This window comes from Siphateles boraxobius, unplaced genomic scaffold (assembly GCF_051911475.1).
Source record: "Siphateles boraxobius isolate OS27281-9 unplaced genomic scaffold, OSU_SipBor_1 26, whole genome shotgun sequence".
Classification (NCBI taxonomy): Eukaryota; Metazoa; Chordata; class Actinopteri; order Cypriniformes; family Leuciscidae; genus Siphateles; species Siphateles boraxobius.
In genome coordinates, this window is record NW_027508876.1 from 19368246 (window position 1) to 19395979 (window position 27734).

General features: G+C 41.3%; 1 protein-coding gene across 1 annotated transcript; it reads left to right on the forward strand.

Annotated features, from left to right (window-relative positions):
* Positions 1-600: 600 nt before the first annotated feature.
* Positions 601-26097, forward strand: ankrd33ba (ankyrin repeat domain 33ba). Its single transcript, XM_077244704.1, has 4 exons — positions 601-2418; positions 21309-21438; positions 21638-21778; positions 23120-26097. Exons 1-4 carry the CDS (start codon positions 1999-2001, stop codon positions 23956-23958), a joined length of 1530 nt encoding a protein of 509 aa, XP_077100819.1. The 5' UTR covers positions 601-1998; the 3' UTR covers positions 23959-26097.
* Positions 26098-27734: the final 1637 nt, after the last annotated feature.

Genomic DNA, 27734 nt, shown 5'->3' on the forward strand with positions numbered 1-27734 from the left:
ATTTATCATTTTAAAAAGCACTTACAATCATTCTTCCGTTAAAACGTTTGTATTATTTGAGCTGTTTAAATAGTAATTTTTACAACTGTTTTGGGAGGTTTAAGGTCTGTTTCATTTGGAGTTGTAAAATAAGTTGTAAAATTAGATATAACTTTTATAACACAGAAAGGGTGAGGAAGTAATTTTTCCCACTAAAATCATGTTAACTCTCATATTGTTCATATCTTATGGCTATATTACTTAAATAGTATTTTAATGTTTATGGATTGGATCTATTCACAGTGCCAGACTGTAACCCAGATTTTTGCTTCTTCTTTTTTTAAAGGTGGGACAAGGTGGAATAACCTTTTTGTGTTAATCAGCATTATGCAACACATACTGTCAATTAATACATATTTTATTTACTATGGTCTGGTGTAGTAGCCTATAGTTGTGCAGAGTATATTGTGGGATATATAGCATAGTATGGAGGGTAAAATTCTGTGTGAATACAATTGCATCACTGGCCGTAAACTGATGCCATGGCAGTTAGATAAATCATTTTTGGCGGTACAGCTTACTTGTTTTTAAAACCACAGTACTTCCCCTCTGTCACAGATGTTTAACGGTCAAACACAAGCATACAAAGCGGTGTGGATGCTGTGCTGTATGTATACTTGACTGATAAGATCACAGCTGCAAGTGAAGGGGACGGAGCCCCAGCTCCCAGCTGTTCAGGGCTAAACGACTCACTAATTAGACACAGCAATTATGGCACTTATCTAAGAACTAAGAGGAAACGGGCGATAAGATGGTGGCATAAGCTTGAGCTTGTAATAGAGCATACACATTATATAATGTGTGACACAGAGGCGTTTGTGAGAAATTTGAGTGTGTATGGTGTCCCTAAAAAGAGCTGATTTTTTCTGTTTGAAAGTAACACGCATGTTTTCAGAAGTGAAATGTGAATGACATCATTTGAATGGGACCGGAGTGAAGAAAGCTGAGATGATAGAGGCTATACAAGGTCCACAGTTTCTGAAGATGTGAAGTCTACTAAAAGTGAGAGAAAAAACAAGTGTTGGAAAGTTGATTAATTACTCTGCTATTGCCAGGGACATCCCCGACACAGTCACAGAGAAGAAACGGAAAACCCAAGATGATTAAATAAAATTTGTACTTTCCAGAAATGACAAGTCTCAGCAGCTGTGTTTAGTGAACACAGTTAATGTATTTTACACTTTATATAGAACTTATTTTAATTCAAACATATTTTCTTTCATGAATATGTTTTGTGTCATTTTAAATGTTAGTAGGCTATTAACTGAATTTAATCTGGGTGGTGGGAATTGTCATTGACCCATATATGCAAAACTATAGAGGGAGGGAGGAAGAAAAAAACGAGAGAGAGAGAGAGAGAGAGAGAGAGAGAGAGAGAGAGAGAGAGAGAGAGAGAGAGGAGGGCATCTAATCGGATTATGGAGGCAGAGTTATGTAGCGCCGCACGCGTCTATTTCTCCTCTTATCTTTCTGCGGGAATGTCCAGCGTTTCTATCCTAAATGCTCTTTTTTTGGCAACATCACACTCTCTGAAAAGTTTTTCCTGCGAAGAAATTGCGACATTCTGAAGATATTAGACATTCATGGAACTACAAATATTTATTATTGGGACTTTTCGGTTTCTACACGAGCTTCTGCTCGTCTCCGGGTGTTACTGAGGAACACTAACTTACATTGACATTTCGCGTTATAGAGACATCAAGTAATTCAAATGAGCTGATAAAACTACGTTAAGATATTTTTAATATGGACACTAATTGTATTTATAATCTATATGAGTGGAGCAAAATGACGTCGCAGATGTTTAAAAGAAGATTCGAACCTCATTTTGGAGATTAAACGTTTTTTAAATAGCATTTTTGCTCATTTTGGTATCTATGACTTTAACGTACCTAAATGCAGCCGAAGGAGACCAGGAGTTTGATCCGCAGGACTTGAGGATTTTAACATAGGGGTTAAATGGTTCTGATAACGGACAGCAGGGATGGCGGAGGTTCATCTCCAAGAAAAGTTAAACCACTTAAACATGCTAAAACCGCCCAGAACTGTCCAACTATAGTGGAGGAATTACCTGATCGCGCGGGTGATGGCGATTATGATGAATATCTCGGCTCGTGCGAGTTGTATGGGACCGACGAGGACTTCGAGGAATTGGGGGACTTCTCAGAACTGCCGGATGACAGGAGTATCGTCTCAGATGACTCCTTTTATCCACCGGACGATGACTTTGCTGACTCCGAGAGAACCCCTTCCCCGGAGAGTCCAGAACCGCTGTCCCTTTTTCAAGCGTGTTGCAAAAACAACGCGCTCATAGTGAAACTCATGATTAGACAAGGTGTTACGGAGGAGGACGTTCGGGAGACGGACAAAAACAAAAGAGTAAGTAGTTTATGAACATCACACTTTACAGTACACTTATTATAAGCTAGATATCACATGCTACAGTTAAAGGTGAAGTGTTTAACAACGATAAGAGTCGTGAACGAATCGTTTATTGAGTCGGAGTTTTCAATGAACTGGTTGAACCGTTCATAAAATCGTTCAGAATGATTCGTTTGCGAATTGGACTGAATCAGGGGTGTGCAGATCTTTTCGAATCTGTCCTTCTAGGTCTATTCCGCGTTAAATGGATGATTCAACCCAAAATAAAAATTCTGTCAATTCTGTTTGACTAACATTCTTTAAAATAGCTTCTTTTGTGTTCCACAGAAGAAATATATTATTACAGGTTTGGAAAAACTTGAGAGTGAGTGAATGATGACATTACTTTCATTGTATGGGTGACTATCCCTTTAACAACTCACTGGCCCGGGTTGCTGCCGTCTCGTTCGAGCCGAGATGAGCCCAATGAGCCGAGAACCGATCATTGACTCGTATGGAGTCAAACGAGGATTTGACTGATGGGAAGATATTTAAATTACTTTAATCAGAAATGTTACTGGATATTTTACGAATGGTCAAATACCTTTTTAAATAGACCTTTTTAAAGAACAAGATATTGTTTCTTAGTTGAAATGGGAGATTAATTAATTATGTAAGTTTGTGGTAAACATTTTGCAATAGGCAGACCACATTGTTTATTTGCAGTCTCGATGCTCTATCTTCTCCCAAAACTCGAATTAGCATTTTTATAACATTCAAGATACCCATATAAAGGCCCTGTCCCATTTCTCCCCCCTTAAAACTTCCACTTGGTTTTGAGTGCCCTCGAAATTAAAGTCCCCTCAACAAGGGAAGTGGAGTTTAAGATCTTTCCCTATGAAATGGGACACCACTATATGCAAATTAGCGCGGTAAACCTCACTACGTCACGCGCAGCGTCAACGTGTCTAATACTATTTTCATTCAGAAAATGCCGGTTCCAGCTGTTGTGTGGCCTGTGTTCGTTTATCTACGTCTGATGAATCAACAGAGACATGTGGAACATAGAAGACGCATTCGCCATATTTTTGTCTGTATTTAATCGTTTAGACGCGCACATGAAACCCAAAATATAGTTCGCTTGTCTAGTTGCAGTCCGTTTCCGAGCGCTCGCCGCCATGGGAACAGGGTCAACGTTTGCAGATCATTGTGCTTATATTAGCACTTTTTACAGTCAAACACCTCCCGCAATTTAGAATTAGCAATTTTACAACAATCACTGATTGTGCTCAGTGCAGTTTGGGTTTAACGTTAGGGAGAGCTTCATCTTTTTTCTTCACAGCGCGCTGTCATTTCTCAGCGTGCTGTGAATAAAAAGATGAAGCACTAACGTTAGACGAACGCGGCTAGTTTTTAATAGTTTTACCTCACATCTTCTTTTTATAATCCTTGGAATCCAAAATCGAAAATAAAATTAGATGAAGCAGATCAGATATATAATTGATGGGCAGACTCTCTCGAAGCACTCGGCAGATATCATGAGCATCGTCGGATAGATAGCTTTGTGAAATATTTTCTAACATTAGTGTTCAAAAATTAACAGTCCATTGGATGTGCATCAAACTAACATATTCCAACATATTTAGAAATTTTAACATGCTTATTTTTGAAAATATACTTCAATTCTTCCTTTCCAGCGGTGTCCGCCATCTTGTTTAAAAACATTTAGCTTGCTGAGTCCGCAAGGTATCCTGGGTAATTTCATCTTCCACTTCGTTTTAAGCCTGCATCGGACCGCACTATGTTTTGAGGTTTGATTTTAAGGGGAGAATAGCACTCCCCCTTGCTCTTTAGAGTATTGGGACACCCTACCCCTACACGAGAACGCGCAAAAACAAGGGTTAGGGCAGAAATCTAGGGTAAGGGGAGGTATTGGGACAGGCCCAAAGTATCCTACTTAATTCTTTCTTGTTTAATTGTTATTGTCACAATAACTTATATTAAGGCTAATTTGCACTGCCTTAACAACTGCCTGACATTGACAAACTGATCCAACAAAACCCAACACTTCTTGTTGGGGCAGCAGTGTGGTATTCTGGTGAATGTGGTAGTTTTATAACGTTTCTCTAAAAATATGTCTTCAAATGACAATCAATTCTACATGAACATCAAACACAAAGTTTAAGGTTTGATTCTGGCTGACTGCTTGGACCTCTAAGGCATGTGTTTTGGGATAATTAGGGGAGAGCGGGGCACAACCTAACACATTTTGGTTTTGGCTTAATTATTAAAAAAATAATTAAGTTAGATTCATCTTTTTTTTACACAAGCAACATACACATCTCTGCTACAAATGAACACTTAAAGTTTTTTTCTAGGACCTACCATTTCCGTACAGTTGCACTGAAAGTGACAGAAGTCTAAATGTTACAACTTACCCCATATGCGGGGTTAATTGTAACAGAAAGAGGGGTTAGTTCTAACACACATCATTCTGTACTATTGTATCTGTATAGTTTGATATTGTTTGTGCATCTGTATAGATAGATATCCATACATCCATCCCTCATCCAATCATCATTCTGTTATGGATCAATATCATGGATAGAGATATAGGAAAGGGCTGCACAGTTTTGCAATAAATAAATCAATAAAATCATCAAATATTGTAATTGCAATTTAATTACATTTGTGTGTGGCAGCTGCATGTAAAATTATTATTATTAATAATAATAACAGTAAAAATAATAAAAACGAGCTTAAAATAATTTTTTTAATGGTTTATTGCATTAAAAACAGGCTAAACAATCAATGACAATCAAACAATCAGGCATGATCAATGCATAGTAAACTGAAAAAAAAAGAATTCCAACATTGTTTGTGAAAGTCCAACAAAGTTAAATATATAAATAAATACTCAAACCTGAAACGTTGTGTGGCTCTCGTTTTCATTTGATTATCATTGTACACTTGGCGGCTTAGTTGTAACACTGTGCTACAACTAACCCCGCTGTGTAAAAATATTTTAAGCCTAGCTAACAGTTGCTAGGAGTTGCTGACATGTTTCAAAATGGTGCTATGTTTTAGCCAACAAGACAGTGATTAATGTCAGATAAAGTTAGATTTGGTGACGTACACACCACACTCAGAAACCGAAAAAAACCTATGATGAAAAAATTTACTTGCATGGTGTCAAAACACTCTTTGTCCAGTATCTTCACGAAATCTTATCAAAACTTTCTACAAATTCGCGCGAGAGAGTCTTCTGGCAGCAGGAGAAAAAGGGCGGAAACACAATCTGCTTGATCCTGACTAACTATGTAAAAGGTCTGCGTTACATTTAACCCCGCGTTAGGTTGTGCTCCGCGCTCCCCTACATTCTATAATAGCTAAACAAGAAACATTGTATGAGTGCAAAGTGTTTAAGTATAATGCACAAGTAATTTGCTGGCCTTGAGGGTTTAATAATGGAGTTGCACAGTACCAAGAACAAGCCTCTTGCCTTTTCTCTTTCTAGCACAATCTTCCTTGCAAAAATGAGTCCCTGAGTGACATCAACCTCCCAGAGCTTGAGGCCTCGACAGTTCAGAATATATCGTGTTACAACTTAAAAGCTTGGATTTTAGAGAATGTGTCTAACAAACGTGAAATCAATACACTCCATAAAGAGAAGCTGATATGATGTCATGGCTAATGCAGTCCTGATAGCCTAACACACAGAGCTCTATAGGAGAATGACTGTAGAATGCTTTTGAGGAACCTCAAGAGCTCCACTTCACACAGGCGCTTCTCTTATCTCGTCTCTCATCACTCTTCTATCCACCTTAATCTGCTCTAAACAATGCGTGCCGCCATGACGACGACTCCGGTTGCCTACTTCCGGTTCGTAGCGATATACCTACTACCTGTATTAGCAGTGAGAGAATGAGTTCAGGCTCTACATGTGCTGTTGTTGGTTGTTTTAACAATTCAAAGAATATTATGCTTATGCTTTGAGCATAAGATAAAAAGGAGAGAATGCCCATGTCCGGTTCCGTATCAGCTAACATTCAATGCCAGAGAGTAGATTGCAGCAACTGAAGCATCCACCGGAAAAGGTGTATGTCTGTTCGCATCATTTTGTTGACAAACTAATACATTACCAGAGTGAGTCTGATCTATATCCATTTGCCATGTGTTTCAGATTGTGTCATCCCCACATCACTAAACTAAATCGAAAAAAACATTCATCAAAAGTGATCTGATCACGTTATTTTTATTAAATCAAAGATGAAAAATGAAAAATTGTAGCCACTGACTACTTCCCATCTTGACCGAACAATTATCTACTACTTTATTAACTTTAAAAAATATCACCATAGCCTTTACGCTAGTGCTCGCATGCTATGTCAAACACTTCAGCCGGAAGTAGAAAACCGTTTAGTCTGTTGAACCCGCTATGAATCATGGTAAATAGAACGGGCGTGATACAGGACAGTTCAGAGAAACAGGCACAGCATTTCCCCACTAATAGTTCCAGCATGGGCTCTGTTCATCTGAGACATCTCTGCATGGTGTAATGCTGTAAATGAGGTTATTAGTCAGTCATAGGCCGAATGACAAAACATGTAGACAGAAGTGGCCAAAAGTGATTTTTGCAGGGGGAACATTTGTTTTTAATGACCCCACAAGGGGGGGGGGGGGGGGGGGGGGGGGGGGTAGCAGTGTTGAAACTACTAGTGTTGTGGAGCAGGTGTGTTACGGAGACGTGGTCTTGTCATAGACTGTCGTTTGTATCTGTGCATTACTAGAGTGCACATACATTTGGTAAATAAATATGAACAACATTTATTTACACATCACACAATTATTTACAACATACTTCACTGTGTGATCACTGACACAATGTACAATTGTGGTTTTTGCATTTAATTTTCCTAGAACCTTTAAACAACATTTAAAGGGCCTCCTGATATGGGAAGTCCCCAACTGGGGGTCCATTGATGGGGGTCCACCATCATGCAGGCCTCAAGAGCCCCTTTCACACAGAGATTCTGGAAAATACATGTGGGATAATACATGTGGATAATGCGTCGTTTGACTTTGGTTCACTCACATTGCCAGTGATTATCTGGAATCTGTGAGTGCGTTCACACGCATCCCGTAAAGACACGTGACGTCAGGATGTGATAACTCCTGTCAGATGTCAATTCTCCTGATAACTCCTCTTATGATGGCACGTGCATCATCACTACGACACACCCCTTGAGGCATTGGTCCTGGCACAAGGCACGTTCTGGGACTCATCCCGGCAATGTTACTAGGTCCCTATCCCGGCATCAATCCCGGGACGTGTTTGCGTTGGACTCCATTTGAATGGTTAAATAAAAAAATGTAGTAATCAAAAAGCATGTCTAATTAATTGAAATCATTAAACTTACACAATTGACCCTTCGCAGGGAGCTTGATTGATAGGTGATCTGACCAATCATACTTCGCCATCCGCCATTTTGTCCGACAAAGCAGTCAGGAGAGTTAGTAGATTAACATGGGAGGATTTGAACTTGAAAAACTGAATATACTGACGCCTTTCCGCGGTTAAAACAACATTCCTTCTTATGTTCATTCATGTTTATTTGATGCTATAAATGAACTAGAAGGAAGAGATGATCGGTTCACGAGCAGCTTTAACTGAGGCTCTACAGCGATCTGTCACGACACATTAAAGAGCCACAAAACGGTATTTATTGTTTAAATTTCTTTTTAAAAATGACCAAATTTGAAAGGTGAGATTTTGTTTAATATGTTTAATATCAAAAGTAACCGAAAAGTAACCTGGTCTGTCCTGTCTGTCAGCGTATTGTCAGTCTCCTCTCTGATCCGCGATGTATTTTTCACTGCGTGAGAACATGGTTTGTGCTTGAGAGCAGCGTAGCTTGTTGGACGTAGCAACAATAACTAAGGGGGGCGGATCTTTGCGAAGGGTCAATTATTACACTTATACAACATTTAAAAATATATTTTCTATGTTTTTTTCCCCACACAAATTCGTTGTGTTTTTTCTGGTAATCAAATGAAGACAGACATAAAACATTAATTTAATTTCTTTTAAATATGAAATTAAGCAAACTTTTTGTCAAACAAGGTGCGGCACGATGTTCAAATTAAAACATGGAATAAACATTTCGATTATTCCTTAGATAATAAAGTTTTGATGATAATTGATTTGTATTAGTGTTAGTATTATTATTGAGACGTATCTCAATTCTAGGGGAGACCGGGGACAGTTGCAACAGGGGATGGTTGCAACATGTCATTTTTCTCCAACCAGAAACAAGCTAGAGTAATGACACTCACACTGCACATGCTCAATTGGATGCCTCCCCTTGCAGAGAAAAATCAAGGAGATTCCTGAGCTTCATCAGGATTTATTGAAGAAAAACTGTTTTTAAAGTATGAAAGTATTTATTTTCTTGAGCTTTGTTTTTGTTAAACTGTTGTCACTGTTTTTGTGATTCAACTCAAACTTATATGGTTTAAATGAGTGATATGTTAACTTTAAGCTAGTATGGTTAGCATGTAATAAGGTCAATTGTTTAGCTAGCACAGGAGGTTTTATCATGGCTTACAGGGACGGGGACAGTTGCAACAACTGTTGCAACTGTCCCCGTACAATGCATAAATAGAAAAACAGACCACATAGCAGTATTTTTAACATCTTTTTCATAAGTTTTTACTTAAATATAATATAGTTCATCAAGTTGTAGCAAGGACAGGAGGTTTATGTTTATGTGTGTGTGCATATGCGCGCATGTGTGCAGATGTCTGTGACCATGCATAACATTGTTAAAATGAAAAATGATAATATAAAATATAGTTTAAAAAAATGTTTTACATGAAAATAGGCTAAATAAAAGCCAATTGCCTCACAAATTGTTCCATTCTTCCTATGTCACTAAAAGCCGACTGTATTTTATACCAATTTGAATATTTGACATTTGCACATAAGGCCTACTCATCTAGACAAATAATTGTCATCTAATCAAAGCTGATGAATAGAACAATGTAATATTATTATAACTTACATTTTTGGTAATAATCATTTTGCTAACACTGACATATATTGTAATATATTGTATTTGTAACATGTTGCAACCATCCCCAAACAATGTTCCAACTGTCCCCGGCCCCGGGGTCAGTTGCAACATCTGACTCCTTACATTCAAATGCAAATTGTGAAAAATGTAAATTCTGTAATTATCTTTAAATGGTTTAGACTATTAACATACAGATGCAAGTTGTATAAACATTGCATAAACAATTGGTTTGTCTAATCCAAACCGTCTCTGAGTAACAGAGCCAAATGCAAAAAGTGTTGCAACTGTCCCCGGTCTCCCCTACTATACAATTAATACAATTGTCAAGTTAAACCAAACTTTTATTTTGACTTTCGGGAGATACTGTATATATAACTTGGCAAAAATAGCAAACTGCTACAGGTTTTATGAAAAAAGCATACACAAAATCTCACAGGAAAATCAGCGACTACAACTTAATCAGTTATTAATATTTTGTTGGTTCTCTCTTGTTATTGCATATGTTAATAATTTCTTTGTATGACAGCCTGGTCAAAACTTATGTCTGCACAATTTGGCATGTTTCATTGCGTTATCACAAATAAAACAATTGACTCCAAGCACATGCAATATAAATTTAGTCAGCTTAACTGACAACTCTCTGGCAGATTCAAGGCATTTCATTCACACACCGCTGTGCAGGTAGTGCTTTCCAGTTGATGAATACATCAGAATCACTTTGAGCTCAGCACTGATGTAATATCAAGTCATGTTACCCACTGACCTGTTTTCTGGGACTGCAGTGAGTCACAGCCAGACTGACATGATATTATCAAATCCAGGCCAGCATGCTCACACATTTTTCAGACAGCTTCTGTTTCATTGTGGTATGTCCTGTTACTACTGTTCATCCTAAAAACATTGTCACTTTTAATGAAACTTCGAATAATTAATCTAATCTTCATAACAAAACACTTTAATTCTTAGTGTAGTGCATAGTACAGTACAGTATTGAGATTATACAGCATCACACCCACAATTATGATACCCACAAATACATCCACAATTATTTTATTAGAAGTATCATAGACGCCTTATTTTGTCTTCTTTGTCAATGCTGAACTGGAGGACAAATCCTGTAACTCCTCTTTCATTCAAATGCTCACAAGGCTAATCCTTTCTATTTTAAGAATCAACCAGGCCACAGATTACCCCACACATGTCTACATTTGTATTAATAACAAGCTGAGTATTTGAAATAAAGTTGCAGACTAAGAGAAATGGGTTGTGTCCTGAATTAAATTTTAACGTTTTCAAAAATCTACCTATGAATTTTGTTTACAGTGCAACTGTATTGCTTGGTGACAGTGATAGAAAACACATAAAAAAGTGAAAATGCAATTATTACCTTACAGGAACATTGAAAATTGAAATTATTTACTTACCCTCATGTCATTTTACATGAAACCCTAAAGGAGACATTTTACACTTCTCTTTTACCATACAACAGCATTTTATCAAGTCTGTCAAGCTCCAAAAAGCATATAAAAAGCACAATAAATATAGTCCATACAATTCATGTGAAATATTACAAGTCTTCTGAACCCATATAATAATTTTGTGCAGTAGCAGCTTCTGACTGTAAATTACGGTAGGGCAAATTTTGGGTCTCAGCTCTGGTTTACGACATTTAGTAAGAGTGTCTAATGGCTTACACAATTTTGGCAGAGGTGCAACGTCCTTGCATTATTCAGCCTGAGAAAGGCGCTGGAATGTTGATTGCCAGGATTTAAAGGGATAGTTCACCCAAAAATGACAATTCTGTCATTAATTACTCACCCTCATGTCGTCCCAAACCCGTAAGACCTTCGTTCATCTTCGTAACACAAATGAAGATATTTTTGATGAAATCTGAGTTCATGAAAAATTTCAGAAAAAATCTGAAAAATATTTGTTGCAGAATTCTAAACACTTTAACAATAAATTATTGATTTAGTTTATATAGAGGTGTGTTTTGGATGAATATTTTGGTGGGGATTCACTTACAGACGAGCCACAGCTGCTTTTGTTTAATGATTGGACTGAAATTTAAGTCGTTATTCACTGAAAGTCATTCCTTTCAGTGAGCTGTTAAAGGGAAAGTTCATCCAGACATGAAAATTATGTATCATTTACTCACCCTTAGTGACCCTCATGTCGATCCAAATCTGTATGACTTTCTTTCTTCTGTGTAACACAAAAGAAGATATTTTGAGAAACGCCCCTGTTTTTTTTATTTTTGACCATAAGTCAACATTCTTAAGCACATTCTTATAAAATATCTTCTTTTCAGTTCCACAGAAGAAAGTAAGTCACACAGGTTTGAAACGACATTTGGGTGAACAATCCCTTTAATTTGAGAAATGTTGTGACTGGATCATGGAGACAGTGAGTTGAACTCAAGAATCTCAAAAGAAAGATTTGTTCACAAATTAACAAGTATTTCTCAGACATAGTCGAAATGATCTATCGTTGTACTATTTTTGCATGATTGGCACAGTTATTCAAACATTAGCAAGATTTATATTATTATTACAAAAAAGTCTGTGGACCCAAAAGAAGTTCTGCTCCCAGCTTTAAAGATGAAGCGTGTTGTTTCCATGGCTTTAGTGGCACCAAATGGAACTGAAAAAGTTCATCTGGGTACTTTTTGACTATTTTATGAGTACTGTGAATTCGGACATACTTCTTTCATCACATACTGTTTTTCCTATACCAGAGAATGTCTAATAAGGGGAGAACTTCCACTCTCGGTAAACTTCCGGCTTCTGAACTTCTGTTGCAGTTCCACTCTGGTTCCATATGAGGGCGCTCACAGGACGAGTGCAGAATGAATGGAGGTCAATGGAGCTATACCCATCAAAATCCACTTTTCTCAGGATATAATTTTTTGTCTATTAATTTGAATGTTGTATTCAAAAGGAGATGCAAAGAAATTACACATTGCTGGGTGTTAGATTTTTTAGTGTCATTTATTTGCTTTAAAAAGTCTTTTAAAATGTCAATGACGTCATACACATCGTACGTCCAGGGGTACTGCTTCACGGCAATCCTTCAGTCACTTTGGTGCTTTCGCTCTCTACATTTTCTTTTCTCTCAAGGCATCAACAACACAGCTGACACAGGTAAATACACGTGCTAGAAGAGTTTTTGTTTTGTTGTTTTAAAAGACCACACCGAAAATACACACACACATTCTGGTCCCGCTTCGGATGCCACGATGCCATCAAGCGGTATCTCTGGTCGTAATCAGTCCTTCACTGACCAATCAGCGTTCATTAGCAGAATGCTAGCATGTAATGGGCAACAACAACCTAACCTGTAAGAAATCGAAAGGACATAAGTACTCGTTCATTAAATTTTCGACCTATAACCCATGTTGAACTTGAATAACCTAGAATCAAATCTGAGATTTCTCAAAAGCAATCGGGTGAAAGAGACAAATTTAGCCGTCTAGCTCCATAGACTCCCATTCATTTTGCACTCATGGGCGATCGCCCCCAGTGGAACTCTGGTGGAACTACAACCAAAATTCGGTACAATTATAGGTCTTAATAGGGAGTGGCCAGGCTCTCCGTAGACGGGCTGGAGTGGCCAGGCTCTCCGTAGACGGGCTCTCCCTGTACTATATAGTATGGAAGTATGCGATTTTGGATGCAGCTTGGGTCTCACTCACTAACTCTGCATACGCACAAATTTGTAACTTTCATACTAAAATGTATTCTAAATTTATGATCAACTGCAACCACATGCAAAAAAACGTATTCTGGGTGTCCTGTTGATATCAAAGGCCTTTATTGTTTGAACTAGTTTTAAGGTACTTTTAGAGTGCACAATACAGTATGTTTGTTAAGAGTGGCAAAATGATATAAAGGAAAGATTGTGTGGAAAGCCCTTACATGAAGATGGTTTGGGCATGTTTTATGCAAATTATTAACATTGGGCATGCAGGTTGCCTGATTTAGAATGCTCCAAATTCATTAACATTAGAATGAGGTTAAGAACGAATTGTGTTGTGAATTAGGTGGAAATATTTAGTGAGAAGTTTTCATGTGCATATAAATATAAACAATCCATGGAATTATTAGTGAATGAGACCCAATGACTATTTCTAAACAGGTTTTTCCTGAACGGTCCTGCCCCAAATTCATACCATTCGTTGTGTCAATGTAACTAGTTGGGATTCTCAAACAGAGCAATGTTTTGATAAGTGGCACAGAGCCACAGCATTTGCACTTTTCAAGGGATTTGACCTACTGATGGCTCACTCACAGTTGTCTCTGAATATTAAACTGGAAACATCAAGATAAATCACTGTAAACACATAAACACACTTTCATCAGCATCTGACATGCAACAACTGGAAGCATTTCAGGCTTATTGTCATAGCCTTGTAAAATGAGCTTGCCCAGGGTTTATTTTTAGTCAGCAGCCTCCAGCTGTGTTTCAGTGTGATGAGAGGCTGATGACACTTCCCTCTACACTGCTACTGTTCACACTTAAATAGGACAGACTGACAGTGAAGACTGAGACATGCTAAAGGTCTTCAAACATCTGCTTTACACTGTGAAATCACAATGCAGTTCTGCACATTTTCAGGTTTTAAGCTGCTACTTTAGGCCAGATTAGAATTCAAAATTCACACGGCCAACTCGACAATAAAGCCGTGACTACCAGCCTTTTGCATTGATGTGCAAAACAAAATCTTGGTAAACAATGGTTCCCTTTCAGTCGAGAACGTCAGACGTAGTCGACGGTCGACTGAATTGGGAGATCGCTAGAGAGCCTGTCTTCTTCGAGTACTATTGAACGAGCCAATGTAATTGGCGTGCGTGATTCGCATCACACACTCCGCCCCCGCGGCGCGGGTATAAATACGGAAGTGGATGCACGCACTAGTTGCCTTTCGCTTCGGAGCCGATCGTTTGATGTCTCTGAGAGTGCTGTTGTCTACAACGAGCGAGTGTGTCGGTGTTCTTCAGGAAGACTCTCCCAGTGCTGGTGTTCTACAGCGCGAGTGCAGCGGTGATCGCGAGCTTTGAGCTCTCAACTGCTGTTTTAACAGCAACAAATTTCTAAATGTTTGTGTGTGTTGATGGCTGGTTAGAGGGCGGAAAAGTGAGTGCTTCACTGTTTCAGTTCTCTGTTCAGTGTTGCCGCGGTCATTCCCCTGTGTGCTCCGGCACTGGTGACGGTCCTATTTTCTGAAAGAGCAACACGGGTGCGTTTGCGTCTTTTTCAAGATGTCATTCCGCCCGTGCGTTTCTGGGTGCGGTCGTTCCCTGTCTCTCTCTGATGGTCACAACTGTTGTGTCACGTGTTTGGGCTTACAGCACGCTGAGACAGCTTTTGTGGACAGCTCATGTTTTCACGGTGGGAACATGACTGTCGCAGTGTTGAGGGCGAGACTCGCCTTCGTTCGCGGAGAGCGAGTCCCCATTACCATGCCCCACCCTCGGGTGCTGTGTGGGATGGGTGACCGGAGGATAGTGTTGGATGTCCCGCCCGGTAACCATTCCCTGTGGGCTCCTCACTCCTCCCTTCCACTGCAACCACTGGAGCCTCCTGTGTTGTCTGCTGGTCCATCTGTAATGGGTGGGCCAGCGGTTTCACTCGGGGCTCCCCTGGAGGACAGGACGCCGATTGCAGCATCGGAGGGTGAGCTGACTTCTAGAGATGATGACTCGGCTGCATTGTCTCCCTCCGGGAGTTCAATGTTGCCCGAGCCGGATCCAGAATTATCAGCTATGCTGAAACGGGCCGCCGAGGCTGCCGGGCTCGAGTGGAACCTCCACCGTGTCCCGTTCAGTCTCGGTTGGAATCTGGAGTTTGGTATCTTGGGGCGGGCCGCGCTGGTTCTCAGCTCGCCGCCCCAGTGCCTTTCTTTCCCGAAATGCATGGAGAGCTTATCAGGTGGTGAACAGCATCTTTCTCTGCCAGAAACTGCCTGAATAGCTTTTCCCCCTCATTACCCTTGATGGAGGAACGGTGAAGGGTTGCGAGGTGTCCCTCCATTGGAGCGGTCTGTCGACACAGGTGCACCTGTGTCCGGCGGCCGCTGCCTTTTGGGGGGATCCTCGTCTCCCCCCTAAGGCCTGTGAGTTTCGTCTGTTCCGACGGGCAGAGCTTACAAAGCCTGTGGGCAAGCCCCTTCCTCTTGCGTGCCATGGCGTTGCTGCAGGCTAGGGCACCCATGGCATGCACGAGGGTAATCCAGACCGTGCGCTCATAGGTGAGCACCGCACTGCATCCGACCTCACCCTCCGGGGTACGGGTGTCGTAGCGTGCGTGATCGGTCTGGCGATGTCCACCTTGGTGGTCCAGTAGCGCCTTCGTTGGCTCAGCCTGGTTGGTATGGCGGATGCGGACAAGGTTCGGTTCCTGGTCTCCCCAATTTCCCAGGTTGGGCTGGTCGGCGACGCGGTGGAGAACTGCATCAAACAGTTCTCTGCCGCTCAAGCGCAGACGGAGGTCATCCGGCACATCCTGCCCCGGTGGCCAGCTGCTGCCTCCACCCGCCGCCGGTGGCAGCTCCTCCGCCTGCTCGTCGCCGTGGGTGTTCTCCGGCCGCCGCTCCTGCTGGCCCTCCGCAGCAGCCTCCACCCAGGCCTCAGCATGGAGCCGGCCGCAGTAGAGACGCCCAGCCCGCTCCAGGCGCTGCCAAGCCAGGTGGCAAGCGACAGCGAAAGCATTCCGGAGCGGGCCGCCCAGGAATGGATGAGATGCTCTTGGAGTGGCACGATCACTCCCTCCCCCCGAGTGAGGGCCGGGTGGAGCCTTTGTTTGTATGTGTGTCTGTTCCGCCGCTGGCTCCCTAAAAAAAAAAAAAAAAAAAGCGGAGCAAGCGGTACCCACACTTCAAAGAGAGAGCAATTTCATCTGTTCCTGGGTCCCAAGAGGGCCAGTCTGGCGGGTGTGACCCTGTATAGCCTTACACCCCTCAGCTCCCCCTTGGTCGCCAGCAGGCAGCTTGGTGCGTTCGAGGACCCGGTCGTCCGCCTTCTCACGCGCCCCCTGCCGCTTGTGGAGACAGGTAAGTGTTGCACAGCACACTAACACCACTCTCTCTACTTTGCTGCCCTACCTCAGGCTCGGCTACCCCGCTCAAGTCAGTGATAGTCATCACATTAGGTGTTGAGCAGACGTGCTCCTGAAAATTCAGTGATATTCATCACACCGAGTGTTGAGCAGTGCTCCTGACTTGTGCGTGCTTATCTTATCCTGCTGGCGAAGGATTTGATATAGCCGCTCCTCCAGCCGGTACGAAGGCCAGTTGTAAACTCGTTCTTCGTGCTACTAGGGGGTGGGTCGTGACCATCTTGGCCCAAGATTGGTCTGCAGCTTTGACCTGAAAGACATGTGCTTCAGATCTCTACCTCCCGCACCGCAGGCCATCCTGTGTGTTGCGTCTAAGGGTGGAGTATCAGTACAGTGTCCTTCCACTCGAGTGCTCCAGAGCCCGTTGGGTCTTCAGGTCAACTGGAAGAGAGTAATCTCGCCCACGGGCTGAGTATCTCTTTTCTAGTTTTGGAGTGGTACTCGGTCCAACATGTCTCTCCAAAGAGAATGTGTTCAGCTGGTGTTGAAGTGAGAAAGGGTCCCACTGAAAGAACTTTCAGAGGCTCCTGGGGTATATGGTAGTCGCAGCCTTTGGCTCCCTTCATATGTGACCGCTTCAGCGCTAGCTTCACGATCGAGTCCCGAGGTGACCGTGGCAGAGCAGCTCACCCTGTGTGACTATAGTTCATCCCGGTCTGCTGCCAAACCCTCTTCAACAGAGGGGCCATGTACAAAGGGCGTGTTTTAACGGGGGCCTGGGCGACCCCCGACTACACGGGCATTCGTGCCTCGAGTTGTTAGACATTGCGACCGTTGCACAAGCTTCCCCTGCATGTCACAAACTCACCCGTCACCTCCTCCTTGGAGTCAGACGCTTCTGAGGGCGCCTTGTTCCACTCCTCCCGCTTACTCAATCGTGCCGCCATCGAGCCTCACGACAGTTATAGCCAGAGCAAGTGGAGACTCCATCCCCTGGGTCCGGCTGGGTCATGACCATTCCGGGGCCGCTCAGTTGCCCCCCCGGTTTTATTTTTCCGCCAGTGTTTGGGTAAACCGAGCGGACTACCCTTGGACAAACACTGGGTCTCAGCTGCCCCAGGGGCCCGCAGAAATGTGTTTAACCCCAGTGAGCCTTCTAAAAGTGACTGCGACTCATGGTCGCCTTGCGCCTGCTCAAGTCAGTGAAATCATCACTCTTCATGTTGAGCAGAATTGCTCCTGAAACTCAGTGAAGTTCATCGCACTCAGGTGTTGAGCAGCAATGCTCCTGTAGCTCTGTGAGTTCATCACAGGTAGCTCAGTGAATTCGTCACACGCAGTGCTGAGCAGAAATGCTCCTGGTGCTCAGTGAAGTTCCTCGCACTCAAGTGTTGAGCAGAAATGCTCCTGAAGCTCAGTGAGTTTATCACACTCAGGTGTTGAGCAGTAATGCTCCTGAAGCTCAGTGAACTTGTCACACTCAAGTGCTGAGCAGAAATGCTCCTGTCGTTCAGTGAAATTCTTCGCACTCAGGTGTTGAGCAGAAATGCTCCTGAAGCTCAGTGAGTTTATCACACTCAGGTGTTGAGCAGGAATGCTCCTGAAGTTAAGTGAACTTGTCACACTCAAGTGCTGAGCAGAAATGCTCCTGTCGCTCAGTGAGGTTCTTCGTACTCAAGTGTTGAGCAGAAATGCTCCTGAAGCTCGGTGAGTTTATCACACTCAGGTGTTGAGCAGGAATGCTCCTGAAGCTCAGTGAACTTGTCACACCCAAGTGCTGAGCAGAAAACGCTCCTGAAGCCCAGTGATCTTCACATGTTGTGTTGAGCAATGCTCCTGTCTTTTGCGCCCGTCACTTGCACCTACGTGCCAAGTCAGGAGAGGAACAGGTCTTCATAGTTGCCCCTTATTGGCCCAACTAGACCTGGTTCCCTTCAACAGCCTTCCTGACTTCCCCTGAAAACTCTTTCGGGGACGGGGCACGATGGCACACGCATTCTTCCCCCGGAGATTCCGGGCGGTCTTACATCTGAACGCGGAGGTTCAGGTGGCTATCACAAGAATGTGTGATAGTTACCATCACTTCTGCGAGCACCCCCTAGAATGGGGTAGCGTGCTTACGCCTTTAGAAGGGGAACCTAGTCGTTGAGTGCGTCTTCTCTCCAGAGGAGATCCTGAAAGCTTTCGATCACTTCAGTGCTCTCTTTCCTGCAAAATGGGTTGCAGTAGGCTGTTTTCCTAGATCACCCTCAAAATGATGTTGCCTCGGTGTTTAAACGACGCTCATCGTGTTGCAGAAGTATGCAGAAGCACGTTCTGATCGTCAGGTTCCTGAGGAGCAAGGTCTTGTAAATCCTTGTGTCCCACTTTATCCTCTTGGGCCTTGTCCCTGGTGCGACTGCACTGCAGAGACCGCCCCTGAGCCACTGCAGGTAGTGAGTTAAAAATTCTGTTATATCAGTTCTCCTGCTCGCGTGGTCTCTACTAGAGGGTAGGGACTTGCTCGCTTTCGGTCAACGTATTGTGCCTGGAGTCTGGGCCGGCTAACTCTCTCAAGCTGAGACCCCGGCTCGGATTGTGCCCAAGGTTCCTACCTCTCCCGTAATAGGAGCAGGTGGTGAGCCTGCAAGCGCTGCCCTGGAGGAGGCAGATCCAGCCCTGGCTTCTCTGTCCGTTCGCTTGGACGTGTACAGAATGCAAGTCATAGACCTCAGACCAGCTCTTCAAATATCTGTTGGAATTCAGCAGAGAGGGAAGGCTGTTTCCATGCAAAGTTGCACTTAGTGCTTGCCTTCATTTCGGCAAAGATCCGAGATGCAACATGTCCACTTAGGTGTTGAGCTCCTCTATGATGAGTGTAAAGTGCTCCGCCTGGGCGTTGACGATATACTTTGCTAAACAGATTCTAGAGTTGGGGGCTGGACGACACCTAGTTGAACCGCTGCTTCCCGTGGGCTCCCTTCTCATGAAGCCAGTTTCACCGTGAGCCCGGTTCAAGTGTCGGCTTGCTGCGCCATTCCCCTCCTATGGACTGGATACGTGCGCCTTTCTACTCCAGTTGAGTTCCCTTAAAATTGAACCCTGTTGAGTTCCTCCACACCCCTCCGACGTCGGACGTGCGGAACGTCTGGTGTTAGGCCTACCACTCGTAAGCAGTGTGGAACCTGTGTTAGGCTGGGTCCATATGTTGCGGTCCCTTCGGTGACCCCATATGTGTATTCTTCCACGATACGGCTCCCTGCGGTGAGCCCGTGTCTTCCCTCGGCAGAGTCTCTCTGCCGTCACTGTCCGGTGTGTCTCCCCCCGTCTTAGGCTGGAGCCACCCCAGTGACATTCCATATGTTAGACTGCCCGGTTTCCGCCCAGTTCATATGTGTGTTCTCCACATTACCTCCCTCGGGTTGGATGTGGCTTCCGCAGCGTCCCTTCCTTCCAATGTACGGGGAACGCTTTCCCAGTGGTCCTGTAGGAACAGCAGTGACTTCCCTGGCCTAAGCCCTGTCCTTCCCCGCCTTAAGTTTGCGGGGGCATCAGGAGGCTTTGGTTTAGGCACTGGAAGGTGGCAGCGTTAGTGGCGTGTTCAATGGGTGATCCCAATTCAGTCGACCGTCGACTACGTCTGACGTAGTCCCCTTGCCACTACCGCTGGACCACCGCTGACCCCCGGTTACTCTCGGCTCCTCAGCGAAAAGCAACTAGTGCGTGCATCCACTTCCGTATTTATACCCGCGCCGCGGGGGCGGAGTGTGTGATGCTCGTTCAATAGTACTCGAAGAAGACAGGCTCTCTAGCGATCTCCCAATTCAGTCGACCGTCGACTACGTCCTCCGTTCCCTCCTTCAGGGAACGGTGGGTTGCATACGCAACCAGGACGTTATCCTGGATTATTATTATTATTATTTTCAGTTATAACTGATAAGGCTGGGTCGACAATATTACTGAATCGATTTTAGTCAATCTTTTTGAACCAACATCAATCCTTAAATCTCAAAATCTATATTTTAGTTCAAGCGGCACACTCATTGTAAAAAAAAGTTGCTGCCTTAAACATCCAAGTTGATGTACTTAAAAATGTAAGTCATTTCAACTTAAATTGCATTAAACTGACTTAAAAAAATGAGTTGAATCTTAACTTAAAAAAAGTTGAAAATTGCTTAACTTATTTTGATGAGTTAAAGCAATGTAAAACCTATTGCTGTCAGTCGATTAAAAAATGTAACTAGATTAATCACACATTTTTTAATATATATTTTATAATGTAATCATTTCACAGTTAATCTCCAAATTAATGTAGAGACAACATAAAGACAGTATATTTTAAATACTTTAAAATATAGTTTAATGGCATCTTTTTATGAATGAAGGCCAGTATCACTGATACTAATACAGCTACTGATGTCTTGATGAAAATGACCCCCCCCCCCCTCCTCCCATCCCCTCCCCTCCCATTTATATATGAATTTATAGCCATTCAACATTACCTTGAAATTGAAAGCTTTACTTTTTTTAACAATCCTCACATTCACCTAAATAAAATATCTCCATTTGGAGTGGACTTTGAGCTTTGTAACCTTTCAGATCTTTTTTTATGCTCAATCAGCAATTACATACTAACTAAAGTTGAAAAAGTAAAAAAGAAAAAGCATAATATGAAAAATCTGTGTCAATACCTAGCCCTTTTATTGAGACTGTTTTTGTCAAATGTATCAGCTACTAGTACCCTAGCCAGGGTGGAAACTTCTTCACAGTATCGTCTCATGTGTGTTGACTCTACAGACTGGACTAATAGTGGCGTGCTACCAAGGGTACGTGGATGTTGTGATTGCTCTTTCCCACTGTCCTCACCTGGATGTGAACTGGCAGGACAATGAGGGAAATACAGCCCTCATCACAGCTGCCCAGGCGGGTAAGAACCATCTAACAGCCTCCAATCCAATCCTGACATATTTACATTTATATTGCCTTCATAAAGTTTAAGCAACTAGTTTCTCAACATTCAGTGTGAAAACTTCGAAACACTACTATAACTGAACTTTCAAGTGCCCTAGGAAGGTTATGTATTCAACAGTTGACTACATTTCCATAATTCACCTGAACAATTGCAGGTCACATCACAATCTCTAACTACCTTCTCAACTACTTTCCCGGGCTTGACATCGAGAAGAGGAACTGCCACGGTTTCACCGCTCTGATGAAAGCTGCTATGCAGGGTCGAGTGGAATGTGTCAAAGCCCTGATGCTGGCAGGTACTCGAACCTCAGATCACTGTGCAAAAGAACTGCCAGGAAACACTGCAATATAAAGCATCTGTTACATAATTAGCTACAAGACAAGGATACAATACAGCCATAATCATACCACAGATTTACTATTTTGTCATTTACTATTTCTTTTGCCATTCTGAATCGATATGCTGCTATTTTGTTTCTGTGGGGGAAAAAACTAATTGTTATGAAGCTCTTGCACCACGGAAACTAAAAGCACAATACAATTGTATTACAATACCGCTACATACTGTGTGTATATATATATATATATATATATATATATATATACAAATGCTTTTATTTTGGCTATTGTTGCTTGTTTCGCTTTCTTACTTTTGCTATACTTTCTTTTTTCTAAAATGATTTTATAGACTGCAATTTTTCTTTTTTGTTATGCTTTCTTTTTTTCTAAAATGAGTCTGGTAACACTTTACAATAAGGTTTTATTTCTTAACATTAGTTGATGCATTAAGTAACATGAACTGACAATTAGCAATACATTTGTTAGAGTATTTATTCATTATTCATTTATTCAAGGTTAATAAAAATCCAGCTGTTCATTGTTTGTTCATGTTAGTTCACAGTGGATTAACAAATGTTAAGCGATACAACATTTGATTTTAATTATGTATTAGTAAATGTTTAAATTAACATTAGTTCATGTTAACTAAAGTAGTTAACTAATGTTAACCAATGAAACCTTAATTTCAAAGTGTTACAATGATTTTGTTACCTGTGAAGCTGCATTTTATTGATAAAATTAGCCATCTACAAATAATATTTATTACAAAAAATTATTAGCATTATTATTTTTTATTCACTGAAAATCATGCCCTTTCTGAAGATCATCTGTGAATGACGACAAATGGCTTTAAGACTTGTAAACTGTAAAAAAAATGTATATGATCAATAAGTTATGACAACATGTTTTTACATTGCTTTAACTCATAAACATAAGTTTAGCAAGTTATACTAGATTCAGCTAATTTTTTAAGTCAGTGTAATGTAATTTAAGTTGAAATGACAACCAAGTTTAAGGCAGCAACTTTTTTACAGTGTAGTGCAGTAATGTAGTGCACAAGCCATATGCACAACTTTTTTGGTGGATTTTTATTTTTTATAAACTCATTACATGGCAAGATTTGCATAATTAATCTTCAAAAATGTATACTTTTATTCATGGGGGAAAAAAACACATAAGATTAGAGCAACATGAGAGTGAGTAATTTCTTTTTTGGCTAAAACCAAAAAAGTTATTTTGTAGAATATTGTAAATATGCCGTTACTCCAATCACATCAGTGCATTTACTTTTTCATCAGGGGCTGATCTGGATGCCAGGGACAACGGGAGGAAGTTCACTGCGCGAGAGTGGGCCATCTTTACAAGCCGCTACGAGACTCTCTTTGCCATGATGCGGCTGATGCATCAGCCGTGTGCGGACCAGTTCTGTGACGCCTATCGGCCAGAGTGGCCTCTTCTGCCCGCATTGGTGGTCAAAGCTCAGACACCCAAAGGGTGCATCCGGAAAATTTCAGAGACACTACGTGACTTCTTTGACATCAGTAACGTCACAGAGGCTTCAGAGGACGGGGTTCTGGATCACATGGTGCGCATGACAACAGCACTGGGGAGTCCGTTCATCTCAACGGCATGTCGAACGGTGTGTCCCGATAGCCCGCCCTGTGTGGGAAAACGCCGTTACTCTGTTCAGGAGATCCTGAAGAAACAACGCATCGCACAGCTGAAAGGTCAGGGACCCGAGCGCATCGAGAACTACAAGCGTCTTTTCCAGAACTCCCAAGTCCTGCTTGTGCCCAAACCCAAAGATCGCCGTGCGAGTCTGCAGCCCCAATCGGACATCTCTTCGTCCGGTCTGGTCATCCGCAGGACCAGTCTGCTCCCCTTACACATGCTGAGGAGGAGCAGCGTCAGACCAGGTATGGTGGTGCCCAAGCTGAGGATTAGCAAGGCTCCTACGCCAACCTACGTGCCGGAGAAAGTGCGGCGGAAAAGCAGCTTTATAGACGACCAGTTCCTTCAGATCCCCAAGTGGAGATATAAAGAACTTAAAGAGGAGAGAAAGAAAGCAGAGGAGGCGGAAAGAAAAAGACTGGAGGCCATAACCAAAAGACAGCTCTCTACTGGCAAAAGGAAATAAGTGTGTGCAAACTCAACTTTTGATACTTGAAATTCAGTCCTGATTTTGGATTGATATTGGAAATGTATTTGACTATTTATTGTTTTTTTTTGTTTTTTGTAAGGGTAAATGCTTCTAAACTATTTTTCAAAATGGGGATAAAGTGATCAGCTCCTTTAATATTTTTGCAGGTTTGTGAGGAACAGGAAGCTAGCCAAACCAGATCAGCTAATATGGATACACTACTAAAACAAGATGCTACTGTATGTTTACATCCTAAAAATAGGACTATTTGACTTTTAGAGTTGTCCAAATGCTAGCATTGGCTCAGATTTAACAGTATTTAATCATCATGAATGTATTTAACAAACATACATCTTTAATACCTCATTTTTGAAAGTAAATATTTAAATATTGTAGGTATTTTGGCAGTAGCCATAACTGTATTTGCATACATTTCAGAGACAAATGCTTTACAGACAATCGCCAGCAAGTAATGAATGACGGAGTAGTGTAGTATCATGGATCAGCATCTTGTTTGATATTTTCTATACATGTATTTTACTATTAACTATTTATACTACTAAAGCACTCTAAGTTTATTACTTTAATGACTATTTTCTGAAACTATAGTTGTTCAACAAAAAGCATGCAATATCTTTTACAAAATGGTATTTGCTACTATTTGGGGAGAGTACGGTAAGATGTGTCGCCCCCAAACATTCGCACACTAAATGACTGGCCTTTGCGTATTTAGCAAGGACCAAACTTACCGACTGCCTGTGATGAAGAGATGCACCTTAAAAAAAGGCTGAACAATTCTATATGGCAGGTAAAATGCATTCATGTTTAAAAATATACATAATATAAACTACTGTTAAAAAATTTGGTGCCACAGATTTCTTTTTAAAAGAAACAAATTTTTATTCACACATTAAATTGATCAAAAGTGATAGTAAAGAAGTTTAATAACGTTATAAGTTTTGTATTTATATTCTTTTTAATCTTCTATTCATCATAGAATCCTGAAAAAATGTAACACTGTTTACACAAAAATATTGGACAACTGTTTAAACAATGATAATAATAGGAAATGTGACAATGAAGAATGGAATAATGGCTTTATTCACAAGAATAAATAACATGTTAAAATATATTAGAAAACAGTTATTTTAATTTTCACTATATTACTGTTTTTACTGTATTTTTGATCAAAATTATGCAGCATAGGTGAGCATTAGACTTTTGTTTTTATTTTTTACCAACCCTAAACTTTTTTAACAGTAATGTCTAGTAGTTAAAAAAATCAAGTAAATTATTTAGCAAAAGATTAGCCATTAATTATTAAATTGAAAGATTTTTCCTAAAAAGATAGCTTTAGGATAAGTTGTGCCAGAGGTTCAACTAATATTGATACTGAAATTTACCCTCTAATGCAGAAAATACTGCTACTATAAATTCAAAATCTGAAAATGATTAAATATTCAGAATATTTAACATTATCCCAGCTATTATGAAAATGCAAATAATGTGCAGCAAAGTGCAAAGGGATTGTACATTAGCAGATATTTTCCCCCTATTTGTGTTAATTTAATAAATTAAAAAAGCAAATTATTCCCCAATTTGACCTTGACATGACACAACTTACCCCTAACATGGACATTGTTTTTGGGTGGGAGCCTTGTTATAAACACTTTCTAACAATTTCAGTTTCATTTTCAATTTCATCCTAAAATCTATCTTAAATAAAAAGTGGCACAGCTTACCACGCTCTTCTTCAGAGCTAGGAACCGTAAAACCAAATTCAAACATATTACAATAAATCTCAGGTATTAATGGTTCTGTATATGGAATAATAACTTCTTTTAAATGAAAGTATATGGAGTGATATCTGTTTGAAATGTCTTCTCACTGACCGTCACGTCATCTCTACAGCACCACTGTGCCTCGGACAACACAAAATACACAGACACACTCCTCACATTTTATATTGAAGTCAAAACCAGTTCTGATATAAAGTCAGGTCACCCTGTTACTGTAAAACAGTGCCGTTTACACTATTTTAGGTTGTACTAAATAAACCAAAAGTGATGACCAGCAATACTTGGAATAAGAGTGTCATTGTAACTTTGGAATAAAACACTGCTTTGTAATACTAAAGTGTGACGTCATTTTGTTGAACTTGAGCAGGTGTAAAGGTGAAGCGCAGACCTTATTAAGCGATTGAGGTCACCGGTATGAGCTGATAAACGCTGAGGTACTTATCTATCTGCAAGGTCAGCACTTGCTTCAGGACAACATGAAGAAAATGAAGCATCCTCTGCTGGAGAACCGAAGCACTGACATGTGATCTGCAGCGGGACTGATAGCCTATCAAAGACAAATAGGGGAAAGTGGGGTAAGTTGTGCCAGTTTTTACTCAAAGTGACTAAAGTGAGGCCATGACAGTAATGCCTTCAACTTAAGGATGTACATATATTTCAGGATGTGGTGCATCCCTGAGAACAATAACTTTGGGTCTGAAATAAATTGTTTCAGAAATATAGCTTTTGGGAAAAAAGTGGTCTCGTGGCACAACTTGCCCCTGGTGCGGGGTAAGTTGTGCCTTTGGGGGAATACGTTGGGGTAAATTGTGCCAGTGATTTCTGAAGTAAAACAGAACATTTTAATGTTATGAACTGTAATGCTATATGAAAGCAAGACAAATTCAATAAAAAAATACTAATTTAAGGTTTATTTGGATACCCTTAAACTGTTGGAATAAGTCCACTTAAATACACAATATATATGATATTTGTGAATGAAGGCTTTGGCAATAAATGCCTGTTGACATACATAGAACGCTGTCTGTCAGTTATGTAACATAAGAAGAAAGTGACTAGAGACTAATTTCTAAACATCCTATTGTTACTTAGGCCACTTAAAAACTTAATAAAACTTCTCTTTAATAACATAGTGCAAATTCAAAACTGAATGTCACATAGTTTAAGCGCTAAAATGTAAGAGTACAATGTACAATTACAAATTAATATGTTGAAAATAATTATAAGTGGGGATGCCACTGGCACAAATCACCCCAGACCAACAAGTTTGAAAAACTAGCATGATCCAGCAGTTGAGAGCTAACATCATGCTAACTCTATACAGTAGACTCATTGTGTAGCCTGCTAAAGCCCTAAGACATGTGTGAAATGTTTTCAAACTTGTCAATAATTGTTCAGACACTACAATCAAAAAACCTTAATCATAGAAAATTTACTTTGAAAGGAAAAACATTTTTTTTTGAGCTAAAATGTGCTTACATCTCATGCCATGTGTCTTCTTAGGAGGATATGTAAAATGGATGGCTTTTCAAAATTATGTGGTCACATGACCAATTTCTCCTATGGTTTTCCACAAACAAGGGGTGGATCAACTTCCCCCCCTGGCACAAATCACCCCACTCTCCCCTACCCTGAGAGGACCTGAATGTCAGATAGACCCCAGGGTTCGGGTCACTCTGAACTGGCTTCAAAGCCACAGCTCAATTTTCAGATAGCACGCTATGGAAAAGTACAACCTTGACCTGAAAAGGGTTTAGCTGCCACTCAAGCTTTTGAGTTTCACCTTGAGGTTTGGCCAGCTGGTGTGCTAATGGCATGTACCGCAGAAGTCTTGCTGTTTCGAGCTCAGAACACGCCGTGGGATCAACCCGTAGCCCGCGGCAGCTGCTGGCTCTTATCGACACCTGAGCGGAACACAAAGTCAACGGATAGGGATAGCAAGAGAGCTTGAGAAGACGAGATAATGAAAGCGAG